This window comes from Ranitomeya imitator, chromosome 2 (assembly GCF_032444005.1).
Source record: "Ranitomeya imitator isolate aRanImi1 chromosome 2, aRanImi1.pri, whole genome shotgun sequence".
In the NCBI taxonomy this organism is placed as follows: domain Eukaryota; kingdom Metazoa; phylum Chordata; class Amphibia; order Anura; family Dendrobatidae; genus Ranitomeya; species Ranitomeya imitator.
Window position 1 is genome coordinate 638,469,985 of NC_091283.1, and position 15,215 is coordinate 638,485,199.

At 45.2% G+C, this 15,215-nt stretch overlaps 1 protein-coding gene across 1 annotated transcript in view; it reads right to left on the reverse strand.

The window, feature by feature from the left end:
- LOC138665340 (oocyte zinc finger protein XlCOF29-like) overlaps positions 1 to 6,374 on the reverse strand; it is a 27,834-nt gene extending 21,460 nt beyond the window's left edge. Inside the window, exons 1-2 of the mRNA XM_069752733.1 lie at positions 6,292 to 6,374; positions 5,621 to 6,105 (exon numbers count right to left, since the gene is read on the reverse strand). Coding sequence (XP_069608834.1) covers positions 5,621 to 6,085 — 465 coding nt within the window. The 5' untranslated portion in view covers positions 6,086 to 6,105; positions 6,292 to 6,374. The remainder of the gene's footprint in view (positions 1 to 5,620; positions 6,106 to 6,291) is intronic.
- Positions 6,375 to 15,215: the final 8,841 nt, after the last annotated feature.

Below are 15,215 nucleotides of genomic sequence, written 5' to 3' on the forward strand. Positions count from 1 at the left end.
AGAACGGTGAGCAAAAATCCCAGAACCACGCGGGGGGACCTAGTGAATGAACTGCAGAGAGCTGGGACCAATGTAACAAGGCCTACCATAAGAAACACACTACGCCACCATGGACTCAGATCCTGCAGTGCCAGACGTGTCCCACTGCTTAAGCCAGTACATGTCCGGACCCGTCTGAAGTTTGCTAGAGAGCATTTGGATGATCCAGAGGAGTTTTGGGAGAATGTCCTATGGTCTGATAAAACCAAACTGGAACTGTTTGGTAGAAACACAACTTGTCGTGTTTGGAGGAAAAAGAATACTGAGTTGCATCCATCAAACACCATACCTACTGTAAAGCATGGTGGTGGAAACATCATGCTTTGGGGCTGTTTCTCTGCAAAGGGGCCAGGACGACTGATCCGGGTACATGAAAGAATGAATGGGGCCATGTATTGTGAGATTTTGAGTGCAAACCTCCTTCCATCAGCAAGGGCATTGAAGATGAAACGTGGCTGGGTCTTTCAACATGACAATGATCCAAAGCACACCGCCAGGGCAACGAAGGAGTGGCTTCGTAAGAAGCATTTCAAGGTCCTGGAGTGGCCTAGCCAGTCTCCAGATCTCAACCCTATAGAAAACCTTTGGAGGGAGTTGAAAGTCCGTGTTGCCAAGCGAAAAGCCAAAAACATCACTGCTCTAGAGGAGATCTGCATGGAGGAATGGGCCAACATACCAACAACAGTGTGTGGCAACCTTGTGAAGACTTACAGAAAATGTTTGACCTCTGTCATTTCCAACAAAGGATATATTACAAAGTATTGAGATGAAATTTTGTTTCTGACCAAATACTTATTTTCCACCATAATATGCAAATAAAATGTTAAAAAAACAGACAACGTGATTTTCTGGATTTTTTTTTCTCAGTTTGTCTCCCATAGTTGAGGTCTACCTATGATGTAAATTACAGACACCTCTCATCTTTTTAAGTGGTGGAACTTGCACTATTGCTGACTGACTAAATACTTTTTTGCCCCACTGTACATACATACATACATACATTATATATATATATATATATATATATATATATATATATATATATATATATATATATATATATATCTACTATATAAAGCTGAATGTGTATGTCCGGGATTAGCATCTGCACCGTCACAGTTACAGCCAAAAAATTTTGCACAGTCACACGTCTGGACCCCAAGAGCGTCATAGGCTATATTGTGAGGTGAAATATTAACCCCGCGCGTTCCAATTCACCAAACAATTTTGCCCCTATCTACATAATGGGGAAAAAGTGAAATGAAAAGTGTTGGAGGCGTCGCAGCTACAGCCACAAAATTTTGCACAGTCACACGTCTGGACCCTGAGAACGTCATAAGCTATGTTGTGAGGTGAAATTTTAACTCCGCGCTTTCCAATTCACCAAACTATTTTTCCCCTATCTACATAATGGGGAAAAGTGAAAGGAAAAGTGTTGGAGGCGAATTGACAGCTGCCAGATGTGAACAAGGGGGACTTAAAGAATGAGAGCGATGGCGCAAAAGAGTATATACCGATCAGTTGCTAAGGTGGGGCCCCGACATGAGATACTCACCACACATGGGGATATGAACACACACACAAAATGCGCCACACACTACCACGTGCTTGAACACATATACCACCCTCAGCACACATTTCACCACACATACACCAACCTCGCCACATAAAAGTCGAAACACAAAAGTCGCCACTCAAAACTCGCCACGCGCAAAACTCGCCACATGCAAAAACTAGGCTCACGCAAAACTCGCCACAAGTGCAAAACTCACCTCATGGAAAACTCGCCACACGCAAAACTTGCACACGCGGAAAAATTGCCATATGCACAAAATTTGCAACACATGCAAAAGTTGCCTCACACAAAACTTGCACATACTCAAAAGGCACCACACATAAAACTCGCCATGTGCAAAACTCGCCATGCGCAAAACTTGCTGCACACAACTTGCTACACTAACCTGTCACATGCAACTCGACACATAAAAAGTTGCTACACGCATGTTGCCACACAAAACTCATCTCACAAAAGTCGCTACATGCATGTCGCCACACACAACTCAACACACAAAACTTTACAAACGAAACTCGCCCTAAAACACACACAAGTCTGGTATTAGCCTTCAAAAATAAAAATCTGATTAATAAGCAGACAAACTACAAGAGCAACAAATGTACCATATAGGAAATACAGCAGCTGTCAGTCACATGACCTGTCTATTATGTGTATGTGTGAGCTAATATATACTGCCTGGGGGAGGGCTTCCTGTTGGCTGGGGATATATCAGGCTGCCAATTTATCTTACAAATACTGAGGTAAAAATACTGAGCAAATAACGTGTTAACGAGGTCTAATACAGGAGATCACACAGGTATATACTATATACAGGGGAGATGACACACAGATATATACTATATACAGGAGAGATAACAGTTATATACTATATAGAGGAGGAGATGACATACAGGTACATACTATATACAGGAGATGACATACAGGTATATACTAAATGCAGGATGAGATGACACACTGGTATATACTATATACAGGAGCAGATTACCTACAGGTATATACTATATACAGGAGGAGATGACATACAGGTATATACTATATATAGGAGATGACATACAGGTATATACTATATACAGGGGAGATGACACACAGCAGGTATATACTATATACAGGGGAGATGACATACAGGTATATACTATATACAGGAGATGACATACAGGTGTATACTATATATAAGGGAGATTACAAACATGTATATACTGAGGTGAAAATGAGAGGTGTGAGGTGAAAATGAAAAGGTGTGAGTGCAAAATGAGAGGAGTGAGGGAAAATAGTGTAGTGATAGGAAAATGACAGATGTGAGGTCGAAATGACAAGTGTTAGGGGGGAATGAGAGATGTGAGGGGGAAAATGAAAGATGTGATTGGGAAAATGAGAGGCGTGATGGGAAAATAAGAGAAGTGAGGTGCTATAACTAACCACAGATATTTACTATGCCCAGGCAACGCCGGGCTCTTCAGCTAGTATATATATATATATATATATATATATATATATATATATATATATATATATATATATATATATATATATATATATATATAATCTCCCCTCTACCTGTTGTATAGTTATGGTATAGGCTGTCTGACCAGCTTATTTTTTTACATTACAGACTTATTCCCATGACTGGAGCACCAACCTCTTGAAAATATACTAATACTTTGCTACTCACACTGGATAGCATTGATATTATAAGGTATTTTTTGTTTCTTTATTCATCATTTATTTATTTTGAGAACTATTTATGCGTGTGTAAAATCGTCCTGTATGTGCTTTGGAAAGTGATATGTGTTTCTCACGTTGTGTCTCATGCAGATAGCCTTGATAAAGGCCTAATTGGCATTATTTTTTGTCATTCACTGGGCGGTCCAATAACAACGTATTACTTGCAAGGCATTCATTGTTTCAACTTTTAAGCTGAAGGTTATCCATTATATAACAATTTAATAATGTTGGAAGTATGTCTACTCCCTGCTTCATTCCTCATCTCCAATCTTAAGCACATGTATGTCATCTGCACATCAAAAACGACTCCAAAGCCAACCCTAGCCTTACCATAAAAAAAAACACTTAGTCTCCCCGATTCATTCCCGTTTTGATTATTGGACATTTTTACTAACCGGTTTTCTACTTCCTAAACTCTCCCTTCTGCAATCTATCCGGAATGCTGCAGCCAGGCTCATATTTCTATCCGGCCATACATCGATCCCTCCACCCTGAGTCAGTCTCTGCACTGGTTGCCCATCAGCTACAGAGTCCAATATAAACTTATCACTCTCACCCACAAAGCGCTCCACAGCCATAGATCTCCTCTCTCATCTGTTTACCACCCAGCCATGTTCTCCATTCTGGTAATGATCTAAAACTGACATCATAATCTGACATTGCCACTTTTGTCTGCAAGACTTTTCTTGTGCTGCACCAACCCTCTGGAATGCGCTACCCAGGACAATCCGGTTAATTCCAAGTGTCCACAGTTTTAGGTGTGGCCTAAAAACACATCTCTTCACGTAGGCCTACAAAATCGTATCCCTAACCTAAAAGACCAAATAGACAAGCAGATATACGGTGAACGATCATTTTAATTACTGGCCCATGTAATCATGCCATTAGCCACCCAACGGAGAATATGTGCCTGGTGATCAGGCACTCATTGTCGGGGCCCCCACACCATTCAGGCATGAAAGGAGACTAGGTCCCATTACTTTTGACCCCCTTCTACAGCAGATTCAGCTTGAGAAAGGCATGTTCGTGCTGAAACGTTGCAAAAGTTAATCTGTCTTTCAATCGGGTCATGCTGTATTTTTTCTTTGTTGTATGGTGGTGGCATTTGCCTCATTGGTCTACATTGGACAATAAATTTTCATTTGAGTGCCCAAACTTTTTTGTTATTTATTGTTTGGTGGTCAGATCACTTCTGCCAGCATAAAAATCATCATTAGCAGTAAACTGGGCTTGTGCAGCCAACAACATGATGCTGTAGGAGGTCAGTACATTCATATTTCGAATTAATCTTCTCCATACATTTGTCAGGCCGAGTGAACATCTGATCTGTACAGGTTTATTGGGCCTTTACTTTTCTCCTACATAGGACGTACACCAATTCTCACAGACCCGTTTGTAAAACCTGTGTGTACGGCTCAATTAAACTATTTGTCTGTGTTCTGTCTAAGAAAAAAAGAGACAGAACTAAAAAGTACAACACGGATGTGTGACTGTAGCTTTATTGATTGCAGGCTTAAAGGGTGGACAACCCCTTTCTAAATGAATACCCCTGGTAAAATAAAACACCATACACTCACCCCCTGTATCTGCACCGGGTCTCCTGCGTGATTATTAAGTCTTGTGAACCCTGCAGCCAATCACTGGCTTCTATTGGCTGCTGCACTTTTATCACTTTGGTTTATTTGAGGTTGGTCCAAAGACGTGAACCTCGGACAAGCAGAAGTGAGAGCGCCTCACCCATTAGCAGCCGCTGATTGGTTGCAGGGATCATGTGGCATAACACGGTCATGGGAGCCTTGGCTTTGCTGGAGCGGCGCTGATATGGAGTGCAGTGTATGGTGTTTGCATTTTACAATAGGGACTACTTAATTTAAAGGGAACCGGTCATTCCTCAAATGTTATTACCTACTCAGGCAAGTATAATCTGCAGGATTGATAGATGTCCGGCCGCCTTACTGACAGTGTGGCTGCCAGGAAAAAAGAGAACTTTATTCCTTCTGAGGGTTGCTGGCTTTCAGTCACTGCTCAGTACACAGCGACCAGCTGTTGTAAGCACGTCTTGGCACTTTGAGCGACAGCCAGGGCATCGGTGTATAGCGAGCTGATAAAGTGCCAGGGCGTGCTTACAATGCTGCGAGCGATGACTGCAGCCACTCCGGACACAGCGTATGCTTGAAAGACATGGGAACAATGGCGTCCTCCAAAACCACTGAGAACAGCGACCTGTTGTCTGAGAAGCAGAATGATGCTCCAGAACGCGCCTTCCTGGGACCCACAACCTACCGGGCCACATGGCTGACGATCCAGGACACAAGGGTTCATGGGAACTGGACGAAACGCGCTCTGCCGATGAGACTGCTGCGATGTGCACGTTCTGCGGTGCGGCCCCCCGGACGGGTCCACCTGGGGGCTCTTGAGTGCCGGTTTAACCTTTTGCCATGGACACTTCTGTGGTGGGACGTCCCGGAATATTGTAGGGACCGCATCCTTCCTCAGGGTCTTCCTCAGTCCGCTGGGCTGGTAGGACTGCTCGGTGAAGTGCTCGGAGCACACCCGGAAGCGGTTGTTGGGCTTCCCCTGGAATATTCTGTGGGCCAGCTCCTCCATGTCGCTGACCACGTGCCCGCCCCGCTCTATGCACCGCAGCCAGGTCTTGATCTTGTCCAGGTTGTTGGGGAAGGAGTGGAGGATGATGCTCAGTCTCTTGCCCCCATAGTTGTGGCATCGCTCAACAAAGCATCTTGGCATCTTCCCGCCTCTGGAGAAAGCTGAGGGGAACAATGAGAGCAGGGTTACTGGAGCCCCCGAGACCTCCATGCACAGGTGCCCCCTCAGGAACAGGCACTACATCCTACACAGCCCCCTATACCTATGCGGCCTCTCCTCACCCACCCATCCATCCCAATGACTGCCCCCTATGGGTGTGCGCTGCTCAGGGCCGGCGCCGCTCTTACCGTCACTATGGAGCCCTGCAATCGTTCCCTGTTTGGACAATTTAGTATCCGGTGATAGGACCTTGATGACGTCAGAGTCACATGACAGTAACATCAACGTACCATGTGACCGGATATTCGCCAGGGAGTCCGCACAATGGGCGGGGGATTTTGCTGAGCGAAGGACCTTTGATGATGTCATGACCACGTGAGCAGTCACATGCGTGGGAGGAGCCTCTGCTGCTGCCCGGGAATGTTCATTTATGTGACCGTGCGATACACACGTCCCTGTGCGACTGCGTCTAATCGGCGACAGCGTGTGCTCCTCATTGCAGACACTAGGCGGCGCAGTGCTGAGGTGACTTCATGGAGCGAAAACAGTCCGCTCAGCACTGACAGGGATAGACCGGAGCGGCTATGGTGAGCTCCTCACAGACTGCATTCTAGTCCCCTCTTCTGACTTACCTTAACCCCTTCATGAACCAGCCTATTTTGACCTTAACCCCTTTACCCCCAAGGGTGGTTTGCACGTTAATGACCGGGCCAATTTTTACAATTCTGACCACTGTCCCTTTATGAGGTTATAACTCTGGAACGCTTCAACGGATCCTGATGATTCTGACACTGTTTTCTCGTGACATATTGTACTTCATGACAGTGGTAAAAATTCTTTGATAGTACCTGCGTTTATTTGTGAAAAATATGAAAATTTGGTGAAAATTTCGCAATTTTCCAACTTTGAATTTTCATGCCCTTAAATCACAGAGATATGTCACACAAAATACTTAATAAGTAACATTTCCCAGATGTCTACTTTACATCAGCGCAATTTTGGAGCCAATTTTTTTTTTTGTTAGGGAGTTATAAGGGTTAAAAGTTGACCAGCAATTTCTCATTTTTACAACACCATTTTTTTTAGGGATCACATCATATTTGAAGTCATATTGAGGGGTCTATATGATAGAAAATACCCAAGTGTGACACCATTCTAAAAACTGGAATGTTTAAAAAAAAATGAACATTTAATTTTTTTTCACAAAAAATTTATTTCAGCTCCAATTTGTTTTATTTTTCCAACGGTAACAGGAGAAATGGACCCCAAAAGTTGTTATACAATTTGTCCTGAGTACGCTGATACCTCATATGTGGGGGTAAACCACTGTTTGGGCGCATGGCAGAGCTCGGAAGGGAAGGAGCGCCATTTGACTTTTCAATGCAAAATCGGCTGGAATTGAGATGGGACGCCATGTTGCGTTTGGAGAGCCCCTTATGTGCCTAAACACTGAAACCCCTCACAAGTGACACCATTTTGGAAAGTAGACCCTCTAAGGAACTTTTCTAGATGTGTGGTGATCACTTTCACCCACCAAGTGCTTTACAGAAGTTTATAATGTAGAGCCATAAAAATAAAATATATTTTTTTCACAAAAATGAACTTTTCGCCCCCCAATTTTTTATTTTTCCCAAGGGTACCAGAAGAAATTGTACCCCAAGTGTTGTTGTGCAATTTGTCCTGAGTATGCTGATACCCCATATGTGGGGGTAAACCACTGTTTGGGTGCATGGCAGAGCTCGGAAGGAAAGGAGCGCCGTTTGACTTTTCAATGCAAAATTGGCTGGAATTAAGATGGGACGCCATGTTGCATTTGGAGAACCCCTGATGTGCCTAAACATTGAAACCCCCCACAAGTGACACCATTTTGGAAAGTAGACCCCTTAAGGATCTTATCTAGATGTGTTATGAGAGCTTTGCACCCCCAAGTGACGCAGAGCCGTGAAAATAAAAATTCTTCTTTAGCCCCCAGTTTTGTATTTTCCCAAGGGTAACAGGAGAAATTGGACCCCAAAAGTTGTTGTGCAATTTGTCATGAGTACGCTGATACCCCATATGTGGGGGGTAACCACCGTTTGGGCGCATGGCAGAGCTCGGAAGGGAAGGAGCGCTATAAAAATAAAGATTATTATTATTATTTATTATTATTTGGAATGCCGACTTAGATGGATTGGTCTGCCGGCGTCACATTGCGTTTGCAGAGCCCCTAATGTACCTAAACAGTAGAAACCCCCCACAAGTGACCCCATATTGGAAACTAGACCACCCAAGGAACTTATCTAGATGTGTTGTAAGAACTTTGAACGCCCAAGTGTTTCACTACAGTTAATAATGCAGAGCCGTGAAAGTAAAAAATCATTTTTTCTCTAGTAACCTTCCACGACGGCATACGGAGGTTGCCTCTTTGCCCTAATGGGGAACAGGAAATGGAGAGGTTAAAAGGCCCTCCCACCTCCCTCTCACCAGTGTCTTTCCTGTTCCCCATGGGACAGGAGAGGTTTACTTCGTATGCAGTGGTGGCCGGTAACTACTGCTATGCAGGCTCTGCCTAAAAATTATAACCGGGCAGCATGGGGTCGTTTCTTACCTCCCCTTCCCGCTTATGCTGCTCCCGTCGCGCCGCGCTGCGGTGTCCTCGGGACCTGGTCCTAGCCTTCCCGCGCCCCCGTGAGGGCAAAGCAGGCTAGTGTTCCTATCCGGAGTCCTCCTGGAGCTCTCCGGTGTCCTCTCCTCCACATGCCGCTGGCAACCCGGAAGTGATCGCGCGCGTCACTTCCGGTCTTCTCTGGGCGCCTAGAGGCACTTCCGCCGGCGGCATCTCGTGCAGGACGGCGTCCTCCACCCTGGGCCATGGAGGGGAGGAGGAATTCCAATCGCTGGGGGCTGGGACATGCCTTAGAGCATAAAACCTGCCAGAAGACGTCGCAGGTAAGACTATCCTATCATGGAGAGCAGTACCTGCCCTGCACTTGCAGAGCCCAGCGCTGCCCCCGCCACAGTAAGTGTTGCAGGGACAAGGGGTCCTTAGATGGTATTTTTGGGATATTACTATTAGCATGACTCCCTCTCCCCTCTCATTGCAGGGAGAAAAGTCTACCCCCAAAACTACTACAAAAAAGAAGTGTGCCATCTGTAACGTTAAGCTGCCACCAACTTGGGAGAAAAAACTCTGCAAGACCTGTACTGACAAGATTGTCAGGGCAGAGCAACCTTCTTTATTAGAAGAAATACGCTCCTTGGTCAAACAAGAGGTGCAATCCTCCCTAGCGGCCTTTACCCCCCCACCCCCACAGCCACCCTCCCCAGCTAAAAAAAGGAAAATCCAGGAGGAGGATTCTGAATCCGAATCAGACCTCTCCTATGCCTCATCCTCGGGTAGACGGGAGGAACCTACGTCCCCTATAACCTCTGAAGTTCGGAAATACCTTTTCTCTTCAGTATGGGTTGAGGATTTAGTAGCTGCTGTACGCAGTACTATGGGGCTGGAGGAAGAGCCAGAACCACAGTCCATACAGGACCAGATGTTTGGCGGTATATCCAAGGGTAAACGGGTGGGGTTCCCGATCCACTCAAATATATCTGATATGATCGATCAGGAGTGGGAACTTCCTGAAAAACGTCTCAGTACTCCATCTGAGATGAAGCATAGATTCCCCTTAGAAGGAGATCTGACTAAATGGGACGTTCCGAAAGTTGATTCACAGGTGGCAAGAGTGGCTAAAAGAACGGCTCTTCCATTCGAAGACTCGTCTCAATTGAAAGACCCGATGGACAGAAAAATTGAAAGTCTGTTAAAAAAATCGTGGGAAACCTCCTCGGTAGCCCTCAAAGCCAACATTGCTTCAACCTGCGTGGCTAGAGCACTTTTTCGTTGGTTAGGTGAACTAGAATCTCATATATCCCAAGGTACATCTAGGGCTGAATTATTGGAATCACTACCCAGTCTCCTTAGAGCCACGGGTTTCCTAGCAGACTCTTCTATGGAAACCATCAGAATTGCTGCCAGGTCATTAGTACAGACCAATTCGGCTAGAAGGGCGCTTTGGTTAAAAATGTGGTCTGGTGACATCACCTCCAAGGCTAAATTATGCGCCATACCATTTAAAGGTAATTATGTCTTCGGACCTTCCCTGGATGACATCTTGGAGAAGGCAACCGATAAAAAGAAAGCCCTCCCAGAGCAAAAAACTCCCAAAAAGAAGTTTTTTCGTCCCTTTCAGGGCCAAACCTCTCAGAGAGGGAAAGGCAAGTCTGGGAGATGGAGTTACCCGAAGGGAGGCGGGAGAAACATCCTTATCCCTCAGCAACAGCAGCAGCAGTCTCAACAAGAGAAGCGGTGACTTCGACCCGGTGGGGGGGAGACTCTCAGATTTTATTCCCCAGTGGCAAAAAATTACCAATTGCTCCTGGGTCCTCAAGGTCATCGAAGAGGGTCTTCTAATAGAACTCATCTCCTCTCCCCCACGGGGTCTAAAAATCACCTCCCTTCCCTCCATGAAAGACCAGTTCACTCTAGAGTCGGGTCTCAGGACCCTGAAGATGTCAAATGTGATATCACAGGTTCCGGAATCAGAGAAGGATCGGGGACACTACTCTCGTCTATTTCTGGTTCCCAAACCATCGGGCGAGTCCCGTATTATTATAAATCTGAAGGGCCTCAACCGGCATGTCAAATACCGGAAATTCAAGATGGAATCAGTGAAAAATGCGATTCCCTTGATAAGCCCGCACTCCTACATGGCCACTATCGATTTGAAAGATGCTTACTTTCACATCCCCATTCATCAGAGGCATCGCCAATATCTCAAGTTTGCAGTGCAGAAGGGACATATGATAGAACTCTATCAGTTCAACGTCCTTCCATTTGGGATCTCCTCTGCTCCAAGAGTTTTTTCCAAAGTAATGGGGGAAGTAGTCTCCTTCATCCGGAGGCAAGGCGTCTGTATAGTGCCATACCTAGACGACCTTTTATTAGTGGCTCCCACCAAACAATCTCTGGTGGGGAATGGGGTTTGAGCAACCAAAGTTTCGAAATGCTGGTGGACAAATGGGGTCTTCCAGAAATCGACCTTTTTGCATCTCGGCAAAATGCGAAAGTCGAAGCATTCTTCTCCCTAAACCCCAGAGACGGCTCCAGAGGAGTGGATGCATTGGCCCAGGAATGGAATTTTCGACTGGCATATGCGTTTCCACCAATTCCGTTATTGGCAAAGGTCTTGCAGAAGATTCGGGAAGAACGTACACCAACTATATTGGTAGCTCCTTTGTGGCCAAAGAGGAGTTGGTACAACCTGATTGTGGAATTACAAGTGGATGGGCCATTCCAGTTTCCGATGGAAGAAAATCTTCTCTCTCAAGGACCAATACATCTCCTAGACGTCCACAAATGGAATCTGGCGGCATGGCTACTGAAGCCCAGGTGTTGAGAGCCAAAGGACTATCAGAAGCAGTGGTTTCCACACTTCAAAAATCAAGGAAACCGGTGACCATTGCTATATATAATAAAATCTGGAAGAAATTTTCATCCTTTTGTCTTCCCGAAGTACCAGATCCTCTTAATCCAAATCTGTCGCAAATTCTAGATTTTTTACAAAAAGGCCTAGAAATAGGCCTCAGGCCGAGTACCCTAAAAGTACAAGTTTCCGCACTCAGTTCAATATTTGACCAGGATCTGGCAAATCATCGCTGGATTAAGAGGTTCATGACATCAGCCTCTAGGATGAATCCTAAAAAACAAATAACAGTACCTTTATGGGACCTGAACCTGGTATTACAAGGACTTACAGGTGCACCCTTTGAACCATTATCCTCCTGCTCGCAGAAAAATCTGATTTATAAAACAATTTTTCTAGTCGCCATTACCTCAGCAAGGAGGGTAGGAGAATTACAGGCTCTCTCAATGAGAGAACCATACTTGTCTATCCGTGATGACTCTATAATACTGCGCCTTGACCCCTCCTTTCTTCCAAAGGTCGTATCAGATTTCCACCGCTCTCAGGAAATCATTTTACCTTCTTTTTGCCAGAATCCAACAAATCCAAAAGAAGAGAAATTTCATACTCTGGATGTCAGACGCATTGTATTATTTTACCTAGAGCAGACCAGCTCGTACAGAATTGATCAGAATCTGTTTGTCCATCCATCAGGACAAAATAAAGGAAAGAAAGTAGCAAAAAGCACTATTGCCAACTGGATAAAGAAAGCAATAGCAGAAGCATATCTCGCTCAAGATAAAACTCCTCCAGTAGGAATCAAGGCTCATTCGACTAGATCAACCTCAGTCTCTTGGGCAGAAAGAGCAGGTGCATCAACAGAGCAAATCTGCAGGGCAGCCACGTGGTCTTCGTTGCATACTTTCGCCAGACATTACAGACTAGACGTAATGTCCAACAAGGATTTAGTCTTCGGCCGGAAAGTTCTCCAGGCTGTTGTCCCTCCCTAGCGCCAATATTAGTTGGTATTCCTCCGTATGCCGTCGTGGAAGGTTACTAGAGAAAATAGAATTATTCTTACCGTTAATTCGGTTTCTAGGAACCTTCCACGACGGCGCTAGTTCCCTCCCTATATACTCCTGGATTAAAATCTGGGATTTAAGGTAAACCGGTGCTATGGTTTTCAGTTATAAGTCACTGGTGAGAGGGAGGTGGGAGGGCCTTTTAACCTCTCCATTTCCTGTTCCCCATTAGGGCAAAGAGGCAACCTCCGTATGCCGTCGTGGAAGGTTCCTAGAAACCGAATTAACGGTAAGAATAATTCTATTTTTTCCACAAAAACTATCTTTAACACCCAGTTTTGTATTTTCCCAAGGGTAACAGTAGAAATTGGTCCCAAAAAGTTGTTGTCCAATTTGTCCTTAGTACGCTGATACCCCATATGTTGGGGGGGCACCATTTGGGCGCATGGCAGAGCTCGGAAGGGAAGGAGCGCCATTTGGAATGCAGACTTCGATGGATTGGTCTGCAGGCGTCACGTTGCATTGCAGAGCCCCTGATGTACCTACTGTCACGGCCACTCCTGCGGCCGTGCCTGCTGCCGGGACCACCGCCGCTCCCACTTACCTGCTGCGGCGCGCTCCTCCTGCAGGCGCGCGTCCTCTCCTTCATTCTTTTCCGCTCCCTGGTTCTCATCTGGTGCACGTGCGCACCGCCCACTCCAGCACTTTCTCTTTCTGATTTACAGGTGCTCTGTATCTCTTCTCTGTGATCCTGGAGAACCGTGGCGCGGAAGTCCTTCAGTATTTAAGGTGATTCCTTCCTCTGCTCCTTGCCTGTCTGTCATTTGTGCTTCTGTGACTCAGGTCCACGTTTGTCTTTGCTCTGTCCAGTCCAGCCTTCCCAGAGTCCGCTCCGTACTCTGTTAGTCTGGTGTCTCTGTCCTGTCCTGCTTCCTTTGTGTCTTCCCCTTCCCAGTGCTCCTTTGGTCTCGCCTGTACTCAGCTCTTATCAAACTGTACTTCATCTTACCCCTGTCTGTCCGTCATACGCCTAGCTTCTCTATTTTGTACCTCCTACTACCTGTCTCCGGGTTCCTGCTTCTGTGGCAATAGTCTCCCTTGGGTCTGCCCATAATGCTCCCTGTATAGGGAGGGGGTGGTCTACCTGGTCAGCTCACCCTTAGGAGGTTCGTTGTCGTTGATCTGTGGGTCCACTCCAGGTGTTCCAAAAGATCTCACACCTAAACAGTAGAAACCCCCCACAAGTGACCGCATATTAGAAACTAGACCCCCAAGGAACTTATCTGGATGTGTTGTGAGAACTTTGAACCCCCAAGTGTTTCACTACAGTTAATAACGCAGAGCCGTGAAAATAAAAAATTTTCCACAAAAATTATCTTTAACATCCAGTTTTGTATTTTCCCAAGGGTAACAGGAGAAATTGGTCCCCAAAAGTTGTCCAATTTGTCCTGAGTACGCTGATACCCCATATGTGGGGGGGAACCACCGTTTGGGCTCGTGGCAGAGCTTGGAAGGGAAGGAGTGCCATTTGGAATGCAGATTTAGATGGATTGGCAGGATCACTGGGGATCTTGATCTTTAAATGTATTTTTAAGTGTTTTTTCTGATCAATAAAAGTTTGCCTTCTTATGTACATTTATACAGTGGTGTGCAGTATTTTGTAGTTGTTCTTTCTGTTTGTTTGTGCATTATCCATGTTACCACTCTTCTTGCACCCCGTTAATTGGGATTGGTCTGCAGGCGTCACGTTGCATTTGCAGAGCCCCTGATGTACCTAACCGGTAGAAACCCCTCACAAGTGACCCCATATTGGAAACTAGACCCCTCAAAGAACTTATCTAGATGTGTTGTGAGAACTTTGAACCCCCAAGTATTTCACTACAGTTTATAACGCAGAGCCGTGAAAATAAAAAATCATTTTTTTCCTACAAACATTTTTTTTAGCTCCCCAAATTTTTATTTTCCCAATGGTAACAAGAGAAATTGGACTCCAGAAGTTGTTGTCCAATTTGTCCTGAGTACGCTGATACCCCATATGTTGGGGTAAACCCCTGTTTGGGCGCACGAGAGAGCTCAGAAGGGAAGGAGCACTGTTTTACCTTTTCAACGCAGAATTGGCTGGAATTGAGATCGGACGCCATGTCGCGTTTGGAGAGCCCCTGATGTGCCTAAACAGTGGAAACCCCCAATTATAACTGAAACCCTAACTAACTAACTGAAACCCCATAACTCCAACACACCCCTAACCCCAACCATAACCCTAACCACACCCCTAACCATGACACATCCCTGATTCCAACCGTAAATCTAACCCTAACCCTAGCCCCAACCCTAACCCTACCTCTAACCCTAATGGGAAAATGGAAATAAATACATTTTTTTTAATTTTTCCCTAACTAAGGGGGTGATGAAGGGGGGTTTGATTTACTTTTATAGCGGGTTATTTAGCGGATTTTTATGATTGGCAGCCGTCACACACTAAAAGACGTTTTTTATTGTAAAAAATATTTTTTTGCATTACCACATTTTGAGAGCTATAATTTTTCCATATTTTGGTCCACAGAGTCATGTAAGGTCTTGTTTTTTGCGGGACGAGTTGACGTTTTTATTGGTAACATTTTCGGGCATGTGACATTTTTTGATCGCTTTTTATTTCGA